The sequence below is a fragment of the Culex quinquefasciatus genome, chromosome 2 (genome assembly GCF_015732765.1).
Source record: "Culex quinquefasciatus strain JHB chromosome 2, VPISU_Cqui_1.0_pri_paternal, whole genome shotgun sequence".
NCBI classification, from domain to species: Eukaryota; Metazoa; Arthropoda; class Insecta; order Diptera; family Culicidae; genus Culex; species Culex quinquefasciatus.
Genome location: NC_051862.1, coordinates 9,014,692 through 9,035,657, shown reverse-complemented (window position 1 = coordinate 9,035,657; position 20,966 = coordinate 9,014,692). Strand labels below are relative to the sequence as shown.

The window sequence follows — 20,966 nt, the reverse complement described above, 5'->3', positions numbered from 1 at the left end:
GAGGCTTTTTTTCTCAGAGGGAACCACCCCGAAAAAGGATTCCTGTTTTTCTTGTTTTGCGTTATCCGATTTATCGCTAATTTTCTTGGGGCTGATTTTCATTATTTTTTCTAAGGCTTAATCGTGCTTTGGAGGTGATGAATGGGGTGGAAAAGTTTGTTTATTTTTTTTATACTTTTTATTTGCTGTGGGAAAACATGATTGAGGTTAGGGGAAAATTTCAGATTTAATTAGGTTATTAGCGTGATTAAGTTTAAAAGTAATTTTGGTTCAATTTAATTTGTGTGGGTTTCCGTCCGCCAAACTTCAAAGCAAACGATTTTCTTCATCTGGAGCGTTTGTTACGGTATGTCCAAGCATTGTTCCTCCTCTGTAGATTCTGTGAAAAGTGTTCGACGCCAACGAATTATTTCAAGAAAATCCACCGTGGTTAACCAAAATCAAACAAACAATACAACTCATATGTTTTTCCAGGACGCTTTTGCCGGACTGACTGCGTTTGTGTTAAATGACCAAAATGACCAAAATGACCAAAATTAGCAAAACGAGCAAAATGAGCAAAATGAGCAAAAAGGAGCAAAATGACCAAAATGACCAAAATGACCAAAATGACCAAAACGAGCAAAATGAGCAAAATGAGCAAAAAGGAGCAAAATGAGCAAAATGACCTAAATACCAAAATGAGCAAAATGACCAAAATGAGCAAAATGAGCAAAATGAGCAAAATGAACATAATGACCAAAATTCGCATTCGCATGGAGATGGTGAAAAATGACCAAAATGACCAAAATTACAAAAATTACCAAAATGGCCAAAATGACCAAAATGACCAAAATTACCAAAATGACCAAAATGACCAAAATGACCAAAATGACCAAAATGACCAAAATGACCAAAATGACCAAAATGACCAAAATGACCAAAATGACCAAAATGACCAAAATGGCCAAAATGACCAAAATGACCAACATGATCAAAATGACCAAAATGACAAAAATGACCAAAATTACCAAAATTACAGGGGACACTTAATCCACTCAAAAATGGACAAAATGACCAAAATGAGCAAAATGAGCAAAATGACCAAAATGAGCAAAATGAGCAAAATGACCAAAAAGAGGAAAATGACCAAAATGACCAAAATGACCAAAATGACCAAAATGACCAAAATGACCCAAATGACCCAAATGACCAAAATGAGCAAAATGAGCAAAATGACCAAAATGACCAAAATGACCAAAATGACCAAAATGAGCAAAATGATCAAAATGATCAAAATGATCAAAATGAGCAAAGTGAGCAAAATGACCAAAATGACCAAAATGACCAAAATGACCAAAAGGAGCAAAATGACCAAAATGAGCAGAATGAGCAGAATGAGCAAAATGAGCAAAATGAGTAAAATGAGCAAAATTACCAAAATGAGCAAAATAACCAAAATGAGCAAAATGAGCAAAATTAGCAAAATTAGCAAAATGACCAAAATTACCAAAATGACTAAAATGACCAAAATCACCAAAATAACCAAAATGACCAAAATGACCAAAATTACCAAAATTACCAAAATTACCAAAATTACCAAAATTACCAAAATTACCAAAATTACCAAAATTACCAAAATTACCAAAATTACCAAAATTACCAAAATTACCAAAATTACCAAAATTACCAAAATTACCAAAATTACCAAAATTACCAAAATTACCAAAATTACCAAAATTACCAAAATTACCAAAATTACCAAAATTACCAAAATTACCAAAATTACCAAAATTACCAAAATTACCAAAATTACCAAAATTACCAAAATTACCAAAATTACCAAAATTACCAAAATTACCAAAATTACCAAAATTACCAAAATTACCAAAATTACCAAAATTACCAAAATTACCAAAATTACCAAAATGACCAAAATTACCAAAATAACCAAAATGACTAAAAAGACCAAAATGAGCAAAATGAGCAAAATGGGCAAAATGACCAAAATGAGCAAAATGACCAAAATGGGCAAAATGACCAAAATGACCAAAATGACCAAAATGACCAAAATGACCAAAATGACCAAAATGACCAAAATGACCAAAATGACCAAAATGACCAAAATGACCAAAATGACCAAAATGAGCAAAATGACCAAAATGACCAAAAAGAGGAAAATGAGCAAAATGACAAAAATGACAAAAATGACCAAAATGACCAAAATGACCAAAATGACCAAAATGACCAAAATGACCAAAATGACCAAAATGACCAAAACGACCAAAATGACCAAAATGACTTAAATGACCAAAATGGACAAAATGACTAAAATGACTAAAATGACCAAAATGACCAAAATGACAAAAATGATCCAAATGATCAAAATGACCAAAATGACCAAAATGACCAAAATGACCAAAATGACCAAAATGACCAAAATGACCAAAATGACCAAAATGACCAAAATGACCAAAATGACCAAAATGACCAAAATGACCAAAATGACCAAAATGACCAAAATGACCAAAATGACCAAAATGACCAAAATGATCAAAATGACCAAAATGGACAAAATGACCAAAATGACCCAAATGACAAAAAAGACCAAAATGACCAAAATGACCAAAATGACCAAAATGACCAAAATGACCAAAATGACCAAAATGACCAAAATGACCAAAATGACCAAATGACCAAAATGACCAAAATAACTAAATGACCAAAATGACCAAAATGACCAAAATGACCAAAATGACCAAAATGACCAAAATGACAAAATGACCAAAATGACCAAATTATGACCAAAATGACCAAAATGACCAAAATGACCAAAATGACTAAAATGACCAAAATGACCAAAATGACCAAAATGACCAAAATTACCAAAATTACCAAAATTACCAAAATTACCAAAAGGACCAAAAAACCAAAATGACCTAATTAGATTGGATTGGATTGGATTGGATTGGATTGGATTGGATTGGATTGGATTGGATTGGATTGGATTGGATTGGATTGGATTGGATTGGATTGGATTGGATTGGATTGGATTGGATTGGATTGGATTGGATTGGATTGGATTGGATTGGATTGGATTGGATTGGATTGGATTGGGTTGGATTGGATTGGATTGGATTGGATTGGATTGGATTGGATTGGATTGGATTGGATTGGATTGGATTGGATTGGATTGGATTGGATTGGATTGGATTGGATTGGATTGGATTGGATTGGATTGGATTGGATTGGATTGGATTGGATTGGATTGGATTGGATTGGATTGGATTGGATTGGATTGGATTGGATTGGGATTGGATTGGATTGGATTGGATTGGATTGGATTGGATTGGATTGGATTGGAGTGGATTGGATTGATTGGATTGGATTGGATTGGATTGGATTGGATTGGATTGGATTGGATTGGATTGGATTGGATTGGATTGGATTGGATTGGATTGGATTGGATTGGATTGGATTGGATTGGATTGGATTGGATTGGATTGGATTGGATTGGATTGGATTGGATTGGATTGGATTGGATTGGATTGGATTGGATTGGATTGGATTGGATTGGATTGGATTGGATTGGATTGGATTGGAAAGCAAACTGTTGCGACGGAGCGCGTCCGAAGCAGCCCCCTGTTCAACGTCATTCGTCTTTGTTTGTGTTGCTTTGTCAGGTGCCCGTGCTGTCGCTTGGCAAGAATCAGAAGTTGAAAACAAACTGAAGCAAGCGGGAGCACGGGCGCAGCTGGGAACGAGAATCCGTTCCAGCTGTGAAAAGACACCGAAGTTGTGAGTAAATTGTATCTTGTGAACTTTATCTGTTATTAATAAGGAAAATATAGCTTTTTAGCGTACGGAAAATGGAAGGAAGTTTCATTTCGTTCAGCTCAAAAAACTGGTGCCCGTCACTCTTTAGCCGCTCGTTTCAACACAAACAGTTGAGGGCAGTAAAAGTAGATAAACATTGGTTTAAAGACTTTAAAAATGGAATGATCATGATTATGGACGATTTAAACAGGAAAAAATGAAGAAAATAATGCTACCGATTTCATGTGATTAGTTTAAGATAATGAACCAATCTTTTTTGTGAAATTATGTCATTTCATAAATGTTGTTTTTTAAACTGGGATGTTTTACTTACTTTAAAAAGTGGTATTATTTTATCATATGTTTTTTAGACAATTCTGCCAAAAATAAAATGCATCTTTAAATTTTTGTAAAATATAATTTTATTTGGCATCCTATTTTCAACGAAGTATTATTATTTAATTACAAAGTTTTATGGTAAAAAAAATTAATAAAATCAATTTAATCAAATACATCTTTTTAACGAGGTAGAAAAAAAAATCAAAAATTATGTATTCAATGTCGATCAACCAACAGTTCAATTTTTTCAACGTGTTTTTCCTCTTCCACTTGATTGCATGCTGAAACTCTTTCCATAACCGTCACTATTAATCGCTAATCCATCTAATTTTCCACCTTTTCAACATTTCCACTTTCAGGTAAGCCAATCCACGTGCGTCGCGGCCTCCACGTGCTCCGTGGTAAATTTGTTTCTTGAAGATTGTGTGTGTGTGTTGGTGAGTTAGTGCAAGGAATTAAATCAATCAAGATTGAAGAAGTCGAGAGGACGACGAAGAAATCCTTAGCTACCTGGTAAGTTCTCGACTGCATATCGTGCCGGATTAATTAGCGGAATAAATTAACTGGAAAATTTCTACAACGGGGTCCGGGGAGGGTCTGGAAAATCGGGGTCAGCCAACGTGTAAACACCACATTTTCCAGGGGTGACGACTACGAAAAGAGGAACAATTTCTAAAGTTTTCCCTCCCTGCTTGAAACTAGCAGGAGGTGGCGAGATTTATGACCGCCGGAATTTCCATATCGTGTTTGTTCTCGATTTTAAATCGCAAGTTTGAGCTACAAAAAAAAAAAAAAATGGTAGCTGTAATCGTATCGCAGGGGTGGAGGTATGAAAAATAACTTTTCAAACTGTTTGGCATGCATGAATGCTGATGTGTTCTGGTGTGTGTGTGTGTGTGTGTGTGAGTGTAAAAGTTGGTGATTAATCTTGCTTGCACGAACTCGTGGCGGCCAGGGCTGCGTGAAGGGGAAAGTTTTAATAACACCCCATAAATCAGCGGCGATTTTTGTTGAATTTCTGGGCTAGTAGTAATACGAGGCACCGGGGAACATCAATTGTTGCAAGATGAATGGGGCTGTCGGAGTTTTGGAGTTTTGGATTGAGTTTTCGCAAATAACAAACAAACTGCAATTCCTTGGACTTAAAAGGCATTTCAATTCTAGATTGTTAATCAGTGAGCAAATATCACCACTGGTGGTGGGAGTGGAATTCAATTGCGATTAATTGAGACCTCCCAGCAGTTGAGTGAATTTCACAATAATTATGTGCGAATTCAATTGGCCAGTTTCATGCAAAACCACATGACTCGAATCGGTTAGAAGTCTCCCCCAGCTGATAAGCTTCTCACTTGACATGGCCAACGCGCGCTGGTGGGAAGTTGCATTCCGGGGTTCAGCCCGAGCTCGATTCGCATTCAACACCTTAATGGGATTATGAACGATTGATTTGCTTTACTCTGCCGGTTGAGAAAGGTGGGAAAATTCCTGTTGCTTGCCGGGTTGTCGAGTCCTGGTGAGGACGATCGAATTCCAGCCATCGACGAGAAGCTGAGTCGAGTGCGGAGTGGAATTTAACTTGAGCTGTTGAAGGTTATTTGAGCGGAAATAGGTTGGAATCAATTTGATTTAGCTAGTTTTCTCGGAAATATCCCAAAGGTTGAAGATCTCGACTAAAACTTGTACAATCTAGAAAACACGTAAGTGGGACACCTTTAGGAACCTGAAGAACATCGTTGCAACCATAGCTTAGAGCGTAAGAAATCGAACTTCTTCGAGAAAGAAGAGGCAAAGAACTCCAATTTCGAACCTTGTAAAGTCTTGCAGTTTTCTTGTACAACATATCCCACCACAAGCAGCGGCAGTGCAGTGATGGTGAAACTTTCGACATTTATCGCAAAATGGCTGAACTTGTTCGATTTAAGCGGGTCATGTAGAAAATTGTGGAAAAGAGCAAGTTGTACCTACTACAACCCATATCTAGCAGTAGCAGCGTAACAAAGTGTTTTCGCTTTCGGTTTCATTACAGCACTTTTTACTTCTTGCCTGGGGTGTGTGTGTGTTGTAATATTTGTTTCGCAAGTTTTGTGGCTGCGGCATGAAAGTATCGTACATAAGAAACGACCACTTTAGTATCGATTTTGGGTGTACGCGAGCGCTTATTGAATGTTATTGCCGGGCGGGATGTTTTCGGGATGTAATTGAATTCTTGTTTTGGAATTTCAGGATGGAAATTACACATACATTTGACATTTAATTAGAATGGCCATATTTGTGAATTTTTTGTAGCTTAAGGGGAGGCTAAGGGAGAATGTGAAGATATTTTTCATTTGGGAAAATTGATTCAAAATTGGTTTCAAACGACATCAATAAAAAAACCAAAATTGTTGGTTTTTATATTTTTTTTTATCATGAATGTTTTAGAGAACCAGAAGTGAACTTTTGAGCTTATGGCCATGATGAACATTTTTATTCCAGCCAAGTTATTATTTTTTGAACAAAAAACGTGATTTGAAAAAAAGGTTAGCAAAACATTTCAATATTATTTATGAATAGTTTTTGAATATAAAATTATTTTTTTAATCGAACAGTCTTCCTTGTATAATTTTGATTCAGTGCACCGTGATCAAGTTAATCCTATTTTTTATTAGCTTGAAATTTCAATTTATTCATATGGACATAAATCATTTGAAAATGTCTGAAATCAAAAGTAACAAACCTCTTTTTAAAATAAATTTCCAAACATTTTCTTCCTAATTTAATGTTTTTTAGTAATTTTTTTTAATTTTTTTATTAAATCGAAAAAAGTATTCTTTTTTTCAAATGAAAGAAAGTGTTTAGTCAAAGCAAAGCAATCCACTTTAACGACCCCCGGGTCTTTTGTGGGCTCTGTTGCAAGTTTCTGCTCATTTCTAGGCGTCCGAAGGTTATGTGTGGTGAGTCACTCAAAACTTCTTTTACGCAAATGGACCGACGTTTTACTTCCCCATCCGATAGAAGCCCTTAGGGATCGGAAGCCGAAGCCGCTAACCATCGCGCCACGAGGCCCTCCAAAGTGTTTAGTCATATGGGGGTAATTCTCTACCAACTCACACGAAATCAGGAAAAGTTGCCCCGACCCCTCTTCGATTTGCGTGAAACTTTGTCCTAAGGGGTAACTTTTGTCCCTGATCACGAATCCGAGGTACATTTTTTGATATCTCGTGACGGAGGGGCGGTACGACCCCTTCCATTTTTGAACTTGTGTTTTTCAATAATTTGCAGCCTGAAACGGTGATGAGATAGAAATTTGGTGTCAAAGGGGCTTTTATGTAAAATGAGACGCCCGATTTGATGGCGTACTCAGAATTCCGAACAAAACGTATTTTTCATCGAAAAAACACTAAAAAAGTTTTAAAAATTCTCCCATTTTCCGTTACTCGACTGTAAATTTTTTTGGAACATGTCATTTTATGGGAAATTTAATGTTCTTTTCGAATCTACATTGACCCAGAAGGGTCATTTTTTCATTTAGAACAAAATTTTTCATTTTACAATTTCGTGTTTTTTTTTCTAACTTTACAGGGTTATTTTTTAGAGTGTAACAATGTTCAACAAAGTTGTAGAGCAAACAATTACAAAAAATTTGATATAAAAATATGGGGTTTGCTTATAAACATCACGAATTATCGGGATTTTACGGAAAAAAGTTTTGAAATAGTAGTTTATGCAACAAGTTGCAAAAAGATGATTTTTTCAGCATGAGTCGTACATTTATCCAACGAGGTTCACCGAGTTGGATAAATACGACGAGTGTTGAAAAAATCAAGTTTTGCAACGAGTTCCATACAACATTTTTTGCAATTCCGAAAAACACCCATTGAGTGAAATTTTAAGTCAAATTTTCATGTATTTTTCCAATAAATCGTTAAAATAAAAAAATGTTGAAAAGTTTTGCTTTTCGAAACCAGTGCTGAAAAGTTCAACTTTTCAGCACTCATTTCAGTGCTGAAAAGTAGAACTTTTCAGCATTTATTTTGAAAAGTGTTGCTATTCGATTCTGTTATTTTTGGTAGGAAAAAGTAGACCGTTTCATTTCTTCAGAAGGACAGGAAAAGTTGACAGTTTCACAGCGGAATTGCAAAAAGTTACTTTTTGCGTTTCTCTTTGTTTCGTCGTCCGTTTTTGTCGCCGGTGACCATGAACGGTCATGATCAACGACGACCAACTTTTTCAAAACATTTTTTCGTAAAATCGCAACAACTCGTGATTTTTATAAGCAAACCCCTTATGCCTACATATCAAAATTTTTGTAATTGTCTGCTCTACAACTTTGTAGAACATTGTTACACTCTAAAAAATAACCCTGCAAAGTTATAAAAAACACGAAATTTTAAAATGAAATTTTTTGTTTTAAATGAAAAAATTACCCTTCTGGGTCAATGTAGATTCGAAAAGTACATTAAATTTCCTATAAAATGACATGTTCAAAATTTTTTTACAGTCGAGTAACGGGAAATGGGAGAATTTTTAAAACTTTTTTAGTGTTTTTTTCGATGAAAAATACGTTTTTTCGGAATTCTGAGTACGCCATCAAATCGGGCGTCTAATTTTACTTACAAGGTCCTTTGACACCAAATTTCTATCTCATCACCGTTTCAGGCTGCAAATTATTGAAAAACACCTCTTTTTTCGCATGTTCAAAAATGGAAGGGGTCGTACCGCCCCTCCGTCACGAGATATCAAAAAATGGACCTCGGATTCGTTATTAGGGACAAAAGTTACCCCTTAGGACAAAGTTTCACGCAAATCGAAGAGGGGTCGGGGCAACTGCTGTGTGAGTTGGCGGAGAATTACCCATATGGACAAACTGATGATGCAAAATGGCTTTTTTGGGCATACCGAAGGCACCAAAAAAGTTTTAGCCGGATTCCGTAGAGAACTGCTCTTATGACTTTTGATAGGGTTGTCAGATTTTCAATCTTTTTGACTCTTTGCAAAGATCTCTTGATTACCCATCTGTTGGAAACGGCCGGAATGTGAGCACGGACACCGGAATTGTTAGCGTGACAAATTAAAACACTCAATTTATCAATCGCTACAAAGCTATACATTTATTACAATTAATAACACATATTTCACAATAGAACACAAAACATACAATTTCGGTGTCCGCACTACCGCTCGTCCCAAACTGTTATTTATTTCTGTTCTTTACAGAGTAAAAACAATTGAACGGAGCACAAAAGGGTCAGCAGCAGTGTCCGAGGGGTGCGACACTTGCGTATTCGCAACACCATCCAAGGGTAGGTCGCATGGTAGATCCGGACAACGTTTTCATCAAAATATGTGAGATCCGGCCTTTTAAAAGTGTATAAATAACACTTGAGTAGTTATAACTTTTGATAAGGTTGTCAAATCTTCAACGTTGGGAAGGTCTTTTAAATACCTTTCTAAAAATGTATAACATGAAGTGTTTTCTTACAAAAACCACGCTTTTTAACAATCTTTCGAAGTTTAGATAAAATCGTTTTTAAATCATTCCGTTGTGGACCATCATTCAGTGAGGTACTCCTGGATTTTAGCTCCTGAAAAGTGCTTAAATAGTGCAAAAATGCCTCAGGGCAAGAAAAAGAGGCGGTCCTCACCAGCAGGATCGGCAGATTTGAAGAAGCTAAAGAATGCCGAAGCGCTACCTGCAAAGCCAGGCAGTTTGAGCAAGGACGCTCAAAAATTGTTTGGAAACCAGTTCGCTACCCTCCCTGTGGACGTGAGCGAGAAGGAAGAATTTGAACGACGGGAGAAGTTGCCACCCATTTTTGTGAAAACATCGTCATCGGACTCGGTGCGAAAGTGGCTGACCGGATTGATCAAATCTGGTGCTTTACGAGCTTCCATTCGCTTGTGTGCTGATGGACTCAAAATTCTGCTACCTACCAGAAAGGATTACAACTACGTTCGGGATTTCCTGAACAACACAAAGATTGAATACTACAGCCATGACGATCCAGGTAAACGCCCCATGAAACAGGTCCTCCGTGGCTTGTACGACATGGATGTGAGTGTGCTGAAAGAAGAGCTCAAAACTCTTAAGTTGAACGTGATCGAAGTCTTCAAGATGACGAGACACAACAAGGACATCAAGTATCGGGATCAACTGTACCTGGTTCATCTCGAGAAAGGATCGACAACGCCGTCTAAGCTGAAGGCAGTTCGGACTATTTTCAACATCATCGTGACTTGGGAACGTTATCGTCCAGTGCACCGTGACGTGACGCAGTGTTCGAACTGTTTGCAGTTTGGGCATGATGGAAGGAACTGTTTCATCAAGAGTCGTTGTGCAACCTGCGGAGGTGAGCACAAAACTCAAGCTTGCGAAACAATCAACGAGAACGTCGGAGCGAAATGCTTCAATTGCGGCGGCGACCATTCGACCAAGAATCGAAACTGCCCAAAACGAGCTGAGTTTGTAAAAATTCGGCAGCAAGCGACGACGAGGCACCAACCAAATCGTCGTAAAACACCACCAACTTTCACGGACGTGGATTTTCCTGCTTTGGCGTCACCAGGAGCAGGATCTACTCGAGTGGTTCCAAATCTGCAGCAATTGCCGTTGAATCAGCGGCAAAAAGTTGCAGAGAATACAACACCTCCAGGCTTCAGTCAGCAACCGAGGGAAAACCAACCAGCATCAACAGATGAAGGCAGCAGTGACCTGTTTTCACCACAAGAACTTCTGAACATTTTCATCGAGATGACAACAACTCGCCAGGAACAAGTAAGAACTCTTGGAGCATTCATCTTAAAATACAGTTCGTAGTTTACTCGTTCTAGTGATTTTGAATATTTCAATGGATTTATTTTTTTTAGTTTTAGGATAAGATTAGCTGTTAAAGTGATTTTTTTTTCTTTTTTACCCAAATGTATTCAATTCAATGCAATAATGTAAAACAATTTGAAGCAAATAAATAAATGTGATCAGTTAATAATAAAACGAAAAATACAACAAAGATGAAGAGCATTAGGCCATACCACTTATCATGTAAAAGAAATGTAATTATTATAAGAATGTTCAATAAAGACATATTTAATTTAAAAAAAAATCGTTTTTAAAGCATAACTTACGGAATTACAGATATACACACGCACAGACATTTGTTCAGAATTTGATTCTGAGTCGATAGGTATACGTGAAGGTAGGTCTACTAGGTCAAATAAAGAAGTTCATTTTACATATTGAAGTGAGGAAGGCAAAAAGTTTTTAAAAAGCTTTTTTGTAGTTTTTTTTTTGTTTCGTCGTTTGTGCCTGTCGCGGGTGGCCTTGAACGGCCATGATCAGCAACGACCAACTTAATCGTAAAATCGCAATGTTTGGATGATTAAGGATGATTGGAATTTAAAAACCTTAAATTTTCTTGTTTCTTTTCATTTTATTAGTAGTTTTTCTAAAACCGGATGTTCAATCTTTTATGGATTGGAATTTTATTTAAAGTTTTCCTTATTTTCGATTGCAAATTTGATTTTAAATTACTTTAAACTTTGTTTGGCTATTTTTCCTAAAAAAAAAAAAACACATTTTTCAAATCATAGCTCTATGACAGAATTGTTATATTATTGCTTTTTTTAATCCGACAAAATTTTTCGTCGCCAAAAATAACAAGCACTTGTATCGAAGAGAAATTCTTTTGATACTATTTTGCAATTTGACATTTCTGACTCGTTCTGAAAAAGATCATATTTTTGTAACATTTCGAATAAACGTCTATTTTATCGAATAAAGCTAAAAAAAGGTTCCTCATAGGTCAGCCAATTTCTCAGTATTTCCCCAAGCTGCCCAACAAACCTGTCACGCTGAACTAAAACAGAAAACTTTATCAACGGCATTGTTTGCCCACTGCACTCTTGTGTCTCTTGCAGGACACTGATGTCCACTTCTTCGTTCTTTTTTGTCCTTTTGTCCAAAGACTTTTCCTGCATCCACCCACTCGTCCCAAAAGGTTTCATTTTCCTCTCCCCACCACTCAAAGTTGCCTGGTTATGACCATGACGACAACGATCTTCTTGCGTGCCAGTGCAGTTACACGAAAGCAACTAATTAATTGGTGTCGTTTTTTTTCCTTCATCCTGTCCAGCAACTGCTGGCCACCCTGGCAACACTGGTCGGTCAAGCCATCCGTGCAACAGGACACCTTCTGCTGGTGACGGTGCATTTCTTGGTGCTTTCAAATAAATAGAGTCATAAATATAAAAGAAAAACACGAGAAACGGGAATCGTTTAACAAATTACTTATTCATAAACAAACAGTCACGGATCTGACGGCAGCTTTTCCTTCCGTGTATTTGCGCACTAAATCAACTTCAAAATGTTTAGAATGCTAATTCTAATCAAGGAGCAACCGAATTCCCACCGTGCCTGCAGGGGGTTTGCAGCTGCCATTTTGCGCGCGAAAGCTGAGCTTTGCTCCCACCAAGGCCAATCCGAGCAAAGTTAATTAATAGAAACATTTACCATCCTCTCACCCCCCGGAGGGGGTGGGGTGAGCAACGAGGATGAACTCGTTGAGCAGAGTTTTTCTTGCCAACTCTGTATCTTGCGTGCACTTTTCCCAGCGCTGGGATCAAATTGCCGGAAACTGACATTGTTCTCACAGTGCACTAGAAGAGCAGCAGCAGCACCAAAGTCATTATTATCCTTTCCAACGAACGTGGGTGGGACGATCATCACGTTACTAACGATTTTGCAGTTGCGCTCATTTGGTGTGAAGGAGAAACGAGCTGTGGCACACTTTTTGTGGGTTAGATCGCGCTGAAATAATGGGAAATTTTAGTGGATGCATTCAGCAGATGTGCTTCTTTTTTTCTGAAAATGATACATTTTCCGAAAGAGGAACAATTATGCGAAAAACAAAACCAACGATGAGTATATTTTGTGTTGTTACCGGGTGTTGGTATCGAAATTCATTTGGTTGCATTATTTGCTTCGCCAAAACACGATTAAGTTCGCTAAAACTAGCGAAAAAAATCGCTGATTGCTCAGCCTGCAGAAAAATTATCTGGAATCGCTAGTTTTTTTTCGTAGGTTTGGAAGTCAGTCAAATTTGATCGAACCAGTGAAAACACTTACTGGTTTAGTTAATTTCTGCCAGAGTTGTAGAGAACTACGCTGTGAACAGTGTAAAATTTCGCTAGATTTTCTGCAGTCAAATATTTTTGCCAGTTATTTCCGAAAACAAACCAACAGAACTAAGTTGTTGATTTGATTTTACTCAGCCGCTGGTTTCAGCGAAACATTTCGCTGGTTTAGTATAATTCTTCGCAAAAATCAGCAAAATAAAACCAGGAAAATCCTTTTGGTAATTTGGCGATGAATCCCCTTTCCGTACTGTAGCCAACGTGAAATGGGCTGTAAAGATAGATTAACCATAGTCGAATTAAATTACTACTGTTTTTTTTTTAATTTTATCACGCATTTTTTTTTAAATATTCACATCCCATTCCATAATTTACTACTTCAATCTTTCAACTCAAATTTAATGACACTGTATAACATGTCAAAAAAATTAATATGAAAAATGGATAATAGAGAATTGGGTAGACCAAGTAACATTTTCTACAAATTCCAAAAGATCTTAAAATCATAATGAAAACTAGGAGGTCACAGCTGAACATATTTTCCAAGAAAGTTATCAAAACAAACTAAAAATTTGTGAATATCCAATCACAGCATTCTAAAATATGATTTTTGTAATTAAAAAACAAGGGAAAATGTTGGAAAATGTTTGTTTTTAGCAATAAGTGTACTCCGCTATTTTGTATAAATGTCTTCGTTTTTTTTTCATTCATAGTCCAACTTATCACCTTTGTTTTGAATGTAGTTTTTGCGTTTTTTTTATTTTTTGTTTTTTGTGTTTTATTTTTTTATTTTTGTGTTTCATTTTTTTGGTTTTATGTTTTTGTTTTTGTTTTTGTTTTTGTTTTTTGTTTTTGTTTTTGTTTTTGTTTTTGTTTTTGTTTTTGTTTTTGTTTTTTGTTTTTGTTTTTTGTTTTTGTTTTTGTTTTTGTTTTTGTTTTTGTTTTTGTTTTTGTTTTTTGTTTTTGTTTTTGTTTTTGTTTTTGTTTTTTGTTTTTTGTTTTTGTTTTTGTTTTTGTTTTTTGTTTTTGTTTTTGTTTTTTGTTTTTGTTTTTGTTTTTTGTTTTTGTTTTTGTTTTTGTTTTTTGTTTTTGTTTTTTGTTTTTTGTTTTTTGTTTTTTGTTTTTTGTTTTTTGTTTTTTGTTTTTGTTTTTTGTTTTTTGTTTTTTGTTTTTTGTTTTTTGTTTTTTGTTTTTTGTTTTTTGTTTTTTGTTTTTTGTTTTTTGTTTTTTGTTTTTTGTTTTATGTTTTTTTTTATTTATTTTTTGGCAAAATCTATGAAAAGTGCTATTAAACCTATGCATAATATTTATTTTATTTTACTCTTCTATGATATGCAAGTCTACCGTACCGTTCCAATCAAGTTCCATTCAAGCATGTCTTCTTCAAACAGTCGACTCATTTGCCACTTGTTATCTCGAACCTTCAGAACAACTGACTACAATCCAACAACAGAAACAGACAACTTCTCTCCGGAACAGCAGCCAGGAACCAGAAATGTAGTTCCGAAATGACATGCCGCTCCGTCTCACACAAAAAAAAGAAGCGAGCAAAATTGCAAACTGAATTATCCTTACTTCTTCGTCTTCCTCTCCATCCCACCAGCCTTAGTCATCGTGACGTGGCGTGTGGATCTGCCAGGAATCTGCCTCTGTCCGTCTGTGTCTCAACAACAGACAAAACAGCAGCAACCTGAAACAACCGCGTGCCGTGGAAGTTGCCGACAACAGTGGAAAAGTACATGACGGTACCTGGTAACCCTCCCGGGGATGAGAGGATTGTTTGGAAAAGTTGAGTGCAAATCAGTTTTTAGGACATGAAAGTTTTGGCAAAATGTAATGAATTCGCCAGCAATTCGAAACAAATGAAATAGTTAAACAAAAGGACACGAAACAAGAAAAGTTGAACATGACAAATGATGAAAAAAATAAGAGTAGTCAAGTGCAGGGTTAAGCTGCCAGCAAACGTTCACGTGGTGGCGCATCCCATTTGTAGGGTATTGTACTGAAACATGCACATCACATTGTCACCGACGTCGACGTCGGTGGCGGCTGCTCGCGGCAAGTGCACTTTGCGATGCATACTTTCAGGTGCAGTTTAAGCCTGGATTTCGGATACAAGGTTGGAAGTTTATTTTTGTTTGGAATGTGAGCAAACAAATTTGAAAGTGAGATTTGAGGCGCATTTGGTTTTGGGAAGTGCAATGTTGGTAACATTTTTATTTAACTTTTGAATTGCTTCAAATAGTATTGCAATAAACTCGTTGAATAATTCTTGAGTAGGTTGGATGAAATGAAAAAAATCTGTTAAAAAATTTGTTGTCAAATAACTCGTTGCAAAACTTTATTTTTTCAGCGCTTGTCGTATTTACCCAACTCGGTAAACCTCGTTCGTAAATGTAAGACTGTTGCTGAAAAAATCTTCTGTTTTGCAAATTGATCAATAAACTACAAATCAAATCACCTTTTTTAAACTAGTCGAATTTACAGAACTAAATCGTTGAACCTTGTATCAATATTTTCCAGTCCAATATTTTCAAATTGAAATCACAAAAATGCTCCAAGACTATCAAATCAATGCTTTTCAATCAACAGTAAAATTTTCCCTCACACACATTCTCTCTCCCGGCTAGCTTTTATTGGCATACTTTTGCCATCAAATTGAGGATGCCGGCGTGTGGTCAATTCGTTTTAGCGTGTGTGTCGGTGGTATGCGTTTAGTGGTGCACTGCATTTTTTCCTGGTTTTCACTTGAAGTGAGTGTGTGTGGGTGTACGTTTTATGTTTGTACGAACTCAAACTGCAAACAAACTACCCGAAAACCCCACGAGCACTGGGCGGAACACACACTTGACCACCACAATGTGTACCCAAACACAACAACAACAACAACAACTACATTTTACGATGCAGCAAATTCCACCACACTTTGTACACGGTTCGATTTATGTACACTCAAAACATGATAGTGGATGAAGTTTCTAAAATGGTGTAACGTCGTAGCTTTCGATTTTAGGTTTCAAACACTGTAATTTGGTTATTCCCTAATAGTTTTTGTTAAAAAATGGACAAACCTTTTTCAAAAATTCATCCAGTATAAAAAAAAAACTTTTTCAACGGAAGGGGTGAATCACAGACAACCCAACTTTGTGACCCGTTCCCCTTTGCTGCACCACCTCTAAATTTCATCCGTTTGACCCTGTCAAACATTGCCCTCTCAGCGGCTGCCGCGTCCGTTGAGCTGTTGTATCACTTTTTTATTATTTGAATATTTTCCCGTTTCAGCCAGCCAGAAAAGCATCCTGCTGCTGGTGCCGGTTTCCTGATGCTCTCCAATTTGGCGACCTCTGGGGGTTGCTTATTTTTTGTCTGTGTGATTCGCCGAGGGTGGTGAGGAGCGGGTTTGGTGACTTTCAAATTTAAAAAAATATTCAGAATAAGTAATTTTATTTTATTTTGATTTTTTTTTTGTGAAAAAGGCTTGCTTGCTTACTTCAAACTAAGCTATTTATAACTTAATTTCAAAAACGCTTTCCACAAGCTTTAATTTCAAAATTGCTTCTCTTCTAGCATAGTTTGTTTGGGCTTGCTTCAAGCGATTTAAAAAATCGTCTTGAAAAGTTTTCACAATTATCACTTGTATCATAAATTTTAATGAAATGTGTATAACAAAATTGTCACAAATCATTTTCAAATCAATGAAACAATACTGTTGGAATTTAAAAATATCATTAGGCTGATACAATTTTTCTTAAGGTGTAACGTGCCATCATCAAATATGGCGAAAAAACATGGTTGAAAAACTATCCCGTTTCACCTTTAAATGATGGTTTTTTGTTCCACATTAAACAGTAGAAATTTACAACGTTTTCGTAATATTGTGAATTCTTGCCTTAAAAGACACGCAGCATGCAACACAAAATAATCACTATGCACAAAACATTTCCGAGAATCCAAACATATAATTTAACAGGCCAAAAAAAACAAATTTTCCATAAATTTTGCCTCTTTTCCAGCACTTTGTTTTCGCCATACAAAAATTTCACCACCGAAAATCAGCTTCAAAATGGCCTTACCTCAACAAAAAGGTAATCCCTAGACGTGCTGCAGCCTGGAGAATCTGCTGATTACCACCAATGTCACAACACCCGCGAAATTCGCGAAAATCGTCGTTCAAAACTTGCGAATCGAGCTTTTCCGCGAGAAAATTTTCTTTTAATTTTACACTTACCAACACCAGCATCAGTGACATTAGTATTGGTAATCATCAAGATTCAATTCATGGGTGTTGCCAGAAATTTTATTCATACACTTAGGCATTTCTTATTTTAATGTGAACATTTTCGTCCTAAATATCGTTCAACTGTTGTTATTATTTATTAAAAATACAATTAACAGGAATAAAACTATGATAATCGATTGAAAAAAATCATAACAAAAGTTTTTTCTCAAAATTCCAACGTTCTTGGCAACACTTTTCTTTGACATACCACGCAAAGCATCTGACACTTGACAGTTCGATTTGTTTTCATCCGTGCTAAAAAAAACCCGTCCCGATTTTTTTCTTGTGAATTTGCGGTTCACGACGGATTACCACCGGAAGAAACCCGGCCAGCGCGGATTTTTGGTAACATGCAAAATGCGCGAACGGGACTGCACCTGGGACGCGTTCCGGCTGCTGAACGAGTACACCGACGATTTATACGGGAAGGTGGGCGATTCTCCGCCCAAGGAACAACCTGCTGAAGAAGGCGCGGAAGAGAAGGAGGAGGACATTTCGGTGCAGGTGCAAAAGCTAGCCGAAGCGGCCAAAACGGATAAGAAAAAGATCCGGTTCGAGTCGGTGGACACCGGCGCGAAGAACATCTGCTTCATCACGGCGGTGCTGGAAGATCCGACCGAGCTGGCGCTCAAGATCCTGCAGGACGCGGCCGGAACCAAGGAGCAAAAGAGCCGCTACATTATGAAGCCAGTGCCGATCGAAGTGGTCACCAAGGCCAACCTGAAGGACATCATGGACGGCGCCGGCAAGCTGCTCGATCGTACTTTCTGAAGGTACCGAATACTTTCGCGATCACCTCCAACCGGCGGTTCAACAACGAACTGGAGCGCGAGAGCATGATCAACGCGCTCGCCGAAATGATCAACGCCAAAAACCGGGGTAACAAGACCAACCTGAAGCATCCAGAGCTGGCGGTGATCGTCGAAGTAATCAAAGGGCTGACGATGATAAGCGTCGTGCCGGAGATTTCCGAGCTGCGAATGAACAACCTGATCTAGATTTGCACCCGGTAGGACGAAGACGCCAAGTCGCAGGAATTGACTGAGTCGGCGGAGCAGAACAGGAAAGAGTCTGGCAAGAAGGTGGCTGCTGAAAAGGGGGAGGTAAAGGATGAAGAGAAGAGAAATACAGCAAAGGACAAGGATGATTCGCAGAAGGAACCGGAACCGGCTGCGTTAGCGGATGATGTCAAGAAGCCGGAAGATCAGGCTGCCCCGAAAGAAGAAGAGGCAAAGTCTGAGCAATAAGTTTTACTTTAGATTATATTTTTAAGTACGGTAAAGATTTGCATAGTAAAATACTGAATTCGTGGCGAAACTTGTTTGTTTTTTCCGCCTAAAAATCTCACGAGAAATGAGAGCCACACAACAGTAACACGGATAAGTATTTCGGGACACTTCGAAACTGGTCAAATGATGTCAGATATAAATATTTATAAAATAAAATCTTGGTAGCCACTTTAGTCGCCAAATTGGATGATGAAAGCGATTCTTTTCATGAATTATGTTACAATTTCATATATTTTTTATTTTTTTTAGAACAAAGTTTATATTTAGCAAACAGTTTAAAAGCCAGGGGTTTTAAGATGAAAATGTATATTTTAATGAAAAAAAAGTTTAAGTGTGTGCTCAAATCAACCTCTGGCATTTTTGCCGGTAAGTTTACAAATACTACCTTTTGATTGTTTTAGTCAAAGGTAAAATCATTATACATTGCGATAGGTTCAAATTATTTTTGGGGATGATGAACTTACTAGTGGAAAAATCTCCTGTTCTGACTTTAAATTTGACAAATCAATTCTAATTCTTTGGCATGGCGTTTTTCATTTGAACAGATTTAAGAAAAACAAAGAATCAAAAATATTGAAGCGATATTTTGTTTTCAAATGATAATTAAGGACTAGATAGGCATTTTTCGAATGTTTTGCAAGGATGGCTGTCAATACCACTACTACTACACGATGTCACTAATACATGTAAATCGATGACGTCAACAATGATGGTCATCAAACCAACACCAATGCATCGCACTAATACATTAGCACTCAGATTGCCTTCACGTTTCACCTTAAGTTTTTTCGACCCCGCCTTTCTTTCAAAGTTGGTTCGAAAAGGGCAAAAAAAATATTTTTTTAAAAACTTCAAAATTTCAGTGGAAATTTTAGTGAACAACTGAAATTAATTGAAAATTCATTTTTCTGCATCCAGAACCATTTTCAGCGTAATTGAATTAGTTTAAAAATCTTTTGAATGTTTGAAAATTTCGATGTTTAGTTTTTGTTTTCATCAAATCTTACATTTTTTTGAAAACTAATGCGTAAAATGCATTTCAAAATACGTTTTGCATTCAAAAGTTGTGACTATTGCTTGTGATTTTGATTTTTATTTTTTTTGCCTCCCCCATCGGCCCCGGTCAAAGCCAAGGGACAAAAAACTTTGAAAAATATTTACATCGGCCTTATCATAGAAATATTATTTAGCGTTTTTTCAGCAGATGAATATCCCACATTTATTTTTTGGAGCATGCATTGATAGATCAAAATAATATCATTTCTTATCTGACAAATGGTCGACTTATTGTTCGATTAGACTAAGATTTTTGTAACATGGTTATTCAAAGGCTTAAAAACATGTATATTGTACAATGATATAACCTGAACTAAACAAAAACTTAAGATGGGAAAAACTAAGAGTAAGGCACGCAAAAGATCCGGATCACTAAAAAGAGCGTGAACTTTTTTTAGAGCCGCGGTTATTTTAAACTCCGGTCTTATGAAATAAATAAGATGGAATGATTTTTTTTTAAACTTGTGTCTGTTTTATTTGCAGAAGTAACTTTTTCAAATACAAGGAACTATTTCCCTTTTCATTCAACAATATGCATTGAATGACTTGGATCCTTTGAGCAGCATTTTTGCCAATATTTGAACACCGCTTACATTTTTTCGATTTTTTGATATTATCTGTTTTCTAGTTATCTTTGAAATAAACTTCAATGTAAAGTTGAATGCAGCATATTTTCATTGCCCAACTGGTCGTAAAGAAACGTCAAAGTATTTCCCGTATACAAATTTTAGTAATTCAAAATGGAAAGTTTGGAAAATTTCACAAAAAAAAAAAACGATAAAATATTCAAATAAACTACTCAGGAAAAATAGGTACAAGGATTTTTTTCAGATTTTTAAATTACATTTTTTCACAAAAAAATCCCAAAATCCGCATAATTTGATTTTGAAATTGTTTGATATGTTTTAGGGTACACAAATCGCAATTGGTCCTAAATGATTTGTTAACATCAGATTTTTTTTTGTAAAATGAAATTTGCAATCGAAAAGTACTTACAGATTTTTTGATAAGGTGCCCCGTTTTCAAGATATAGCCACTTAAAGTTTAATTTCAACTGAAAAAATCCAGTTTCACAATCAAGAAGTCATTCCTGATTTTTT

At 36.4% G+C, this 20,966-nt stretch overlaps 2 protein-coding genes across 2 annotated transcripts in view; both read left to right on the top strand.

Moving 5' to 3' along the window:
• The first annotated feature begins 4,497 nt into the window (after positions 1–4,497).
• LOC6043954 (neuroligin-3) overlaps positions 4,498–20,966 on the top strand; it is a 291,951-nt gene continuing 275,482 nt past the window's right edge. Inside the window, exon 1 of the mRNA XM_038255705.1 lies at positions 4,498–4,647. The gene's annotated coding sequence lies outside the window, so the exon portion shown is untranslated. The remainder of the gene's footprint in view (positions 4,648–20,966) is intronic.
• On the top strand, positions 17,829–18,715 carry LOC119767328 (THUMP domain-containing protein 1 homolog). The gene is given in 2 exon segments (XM_038255704.1): positions 17,829–18,278; positions 18,281–18,715. Coding segments are annotated over 2 exon segments (639 nt in total). The 5' UTR covers positions 17,829–17,878; the 3' UTR covers positions 18,520–18,715.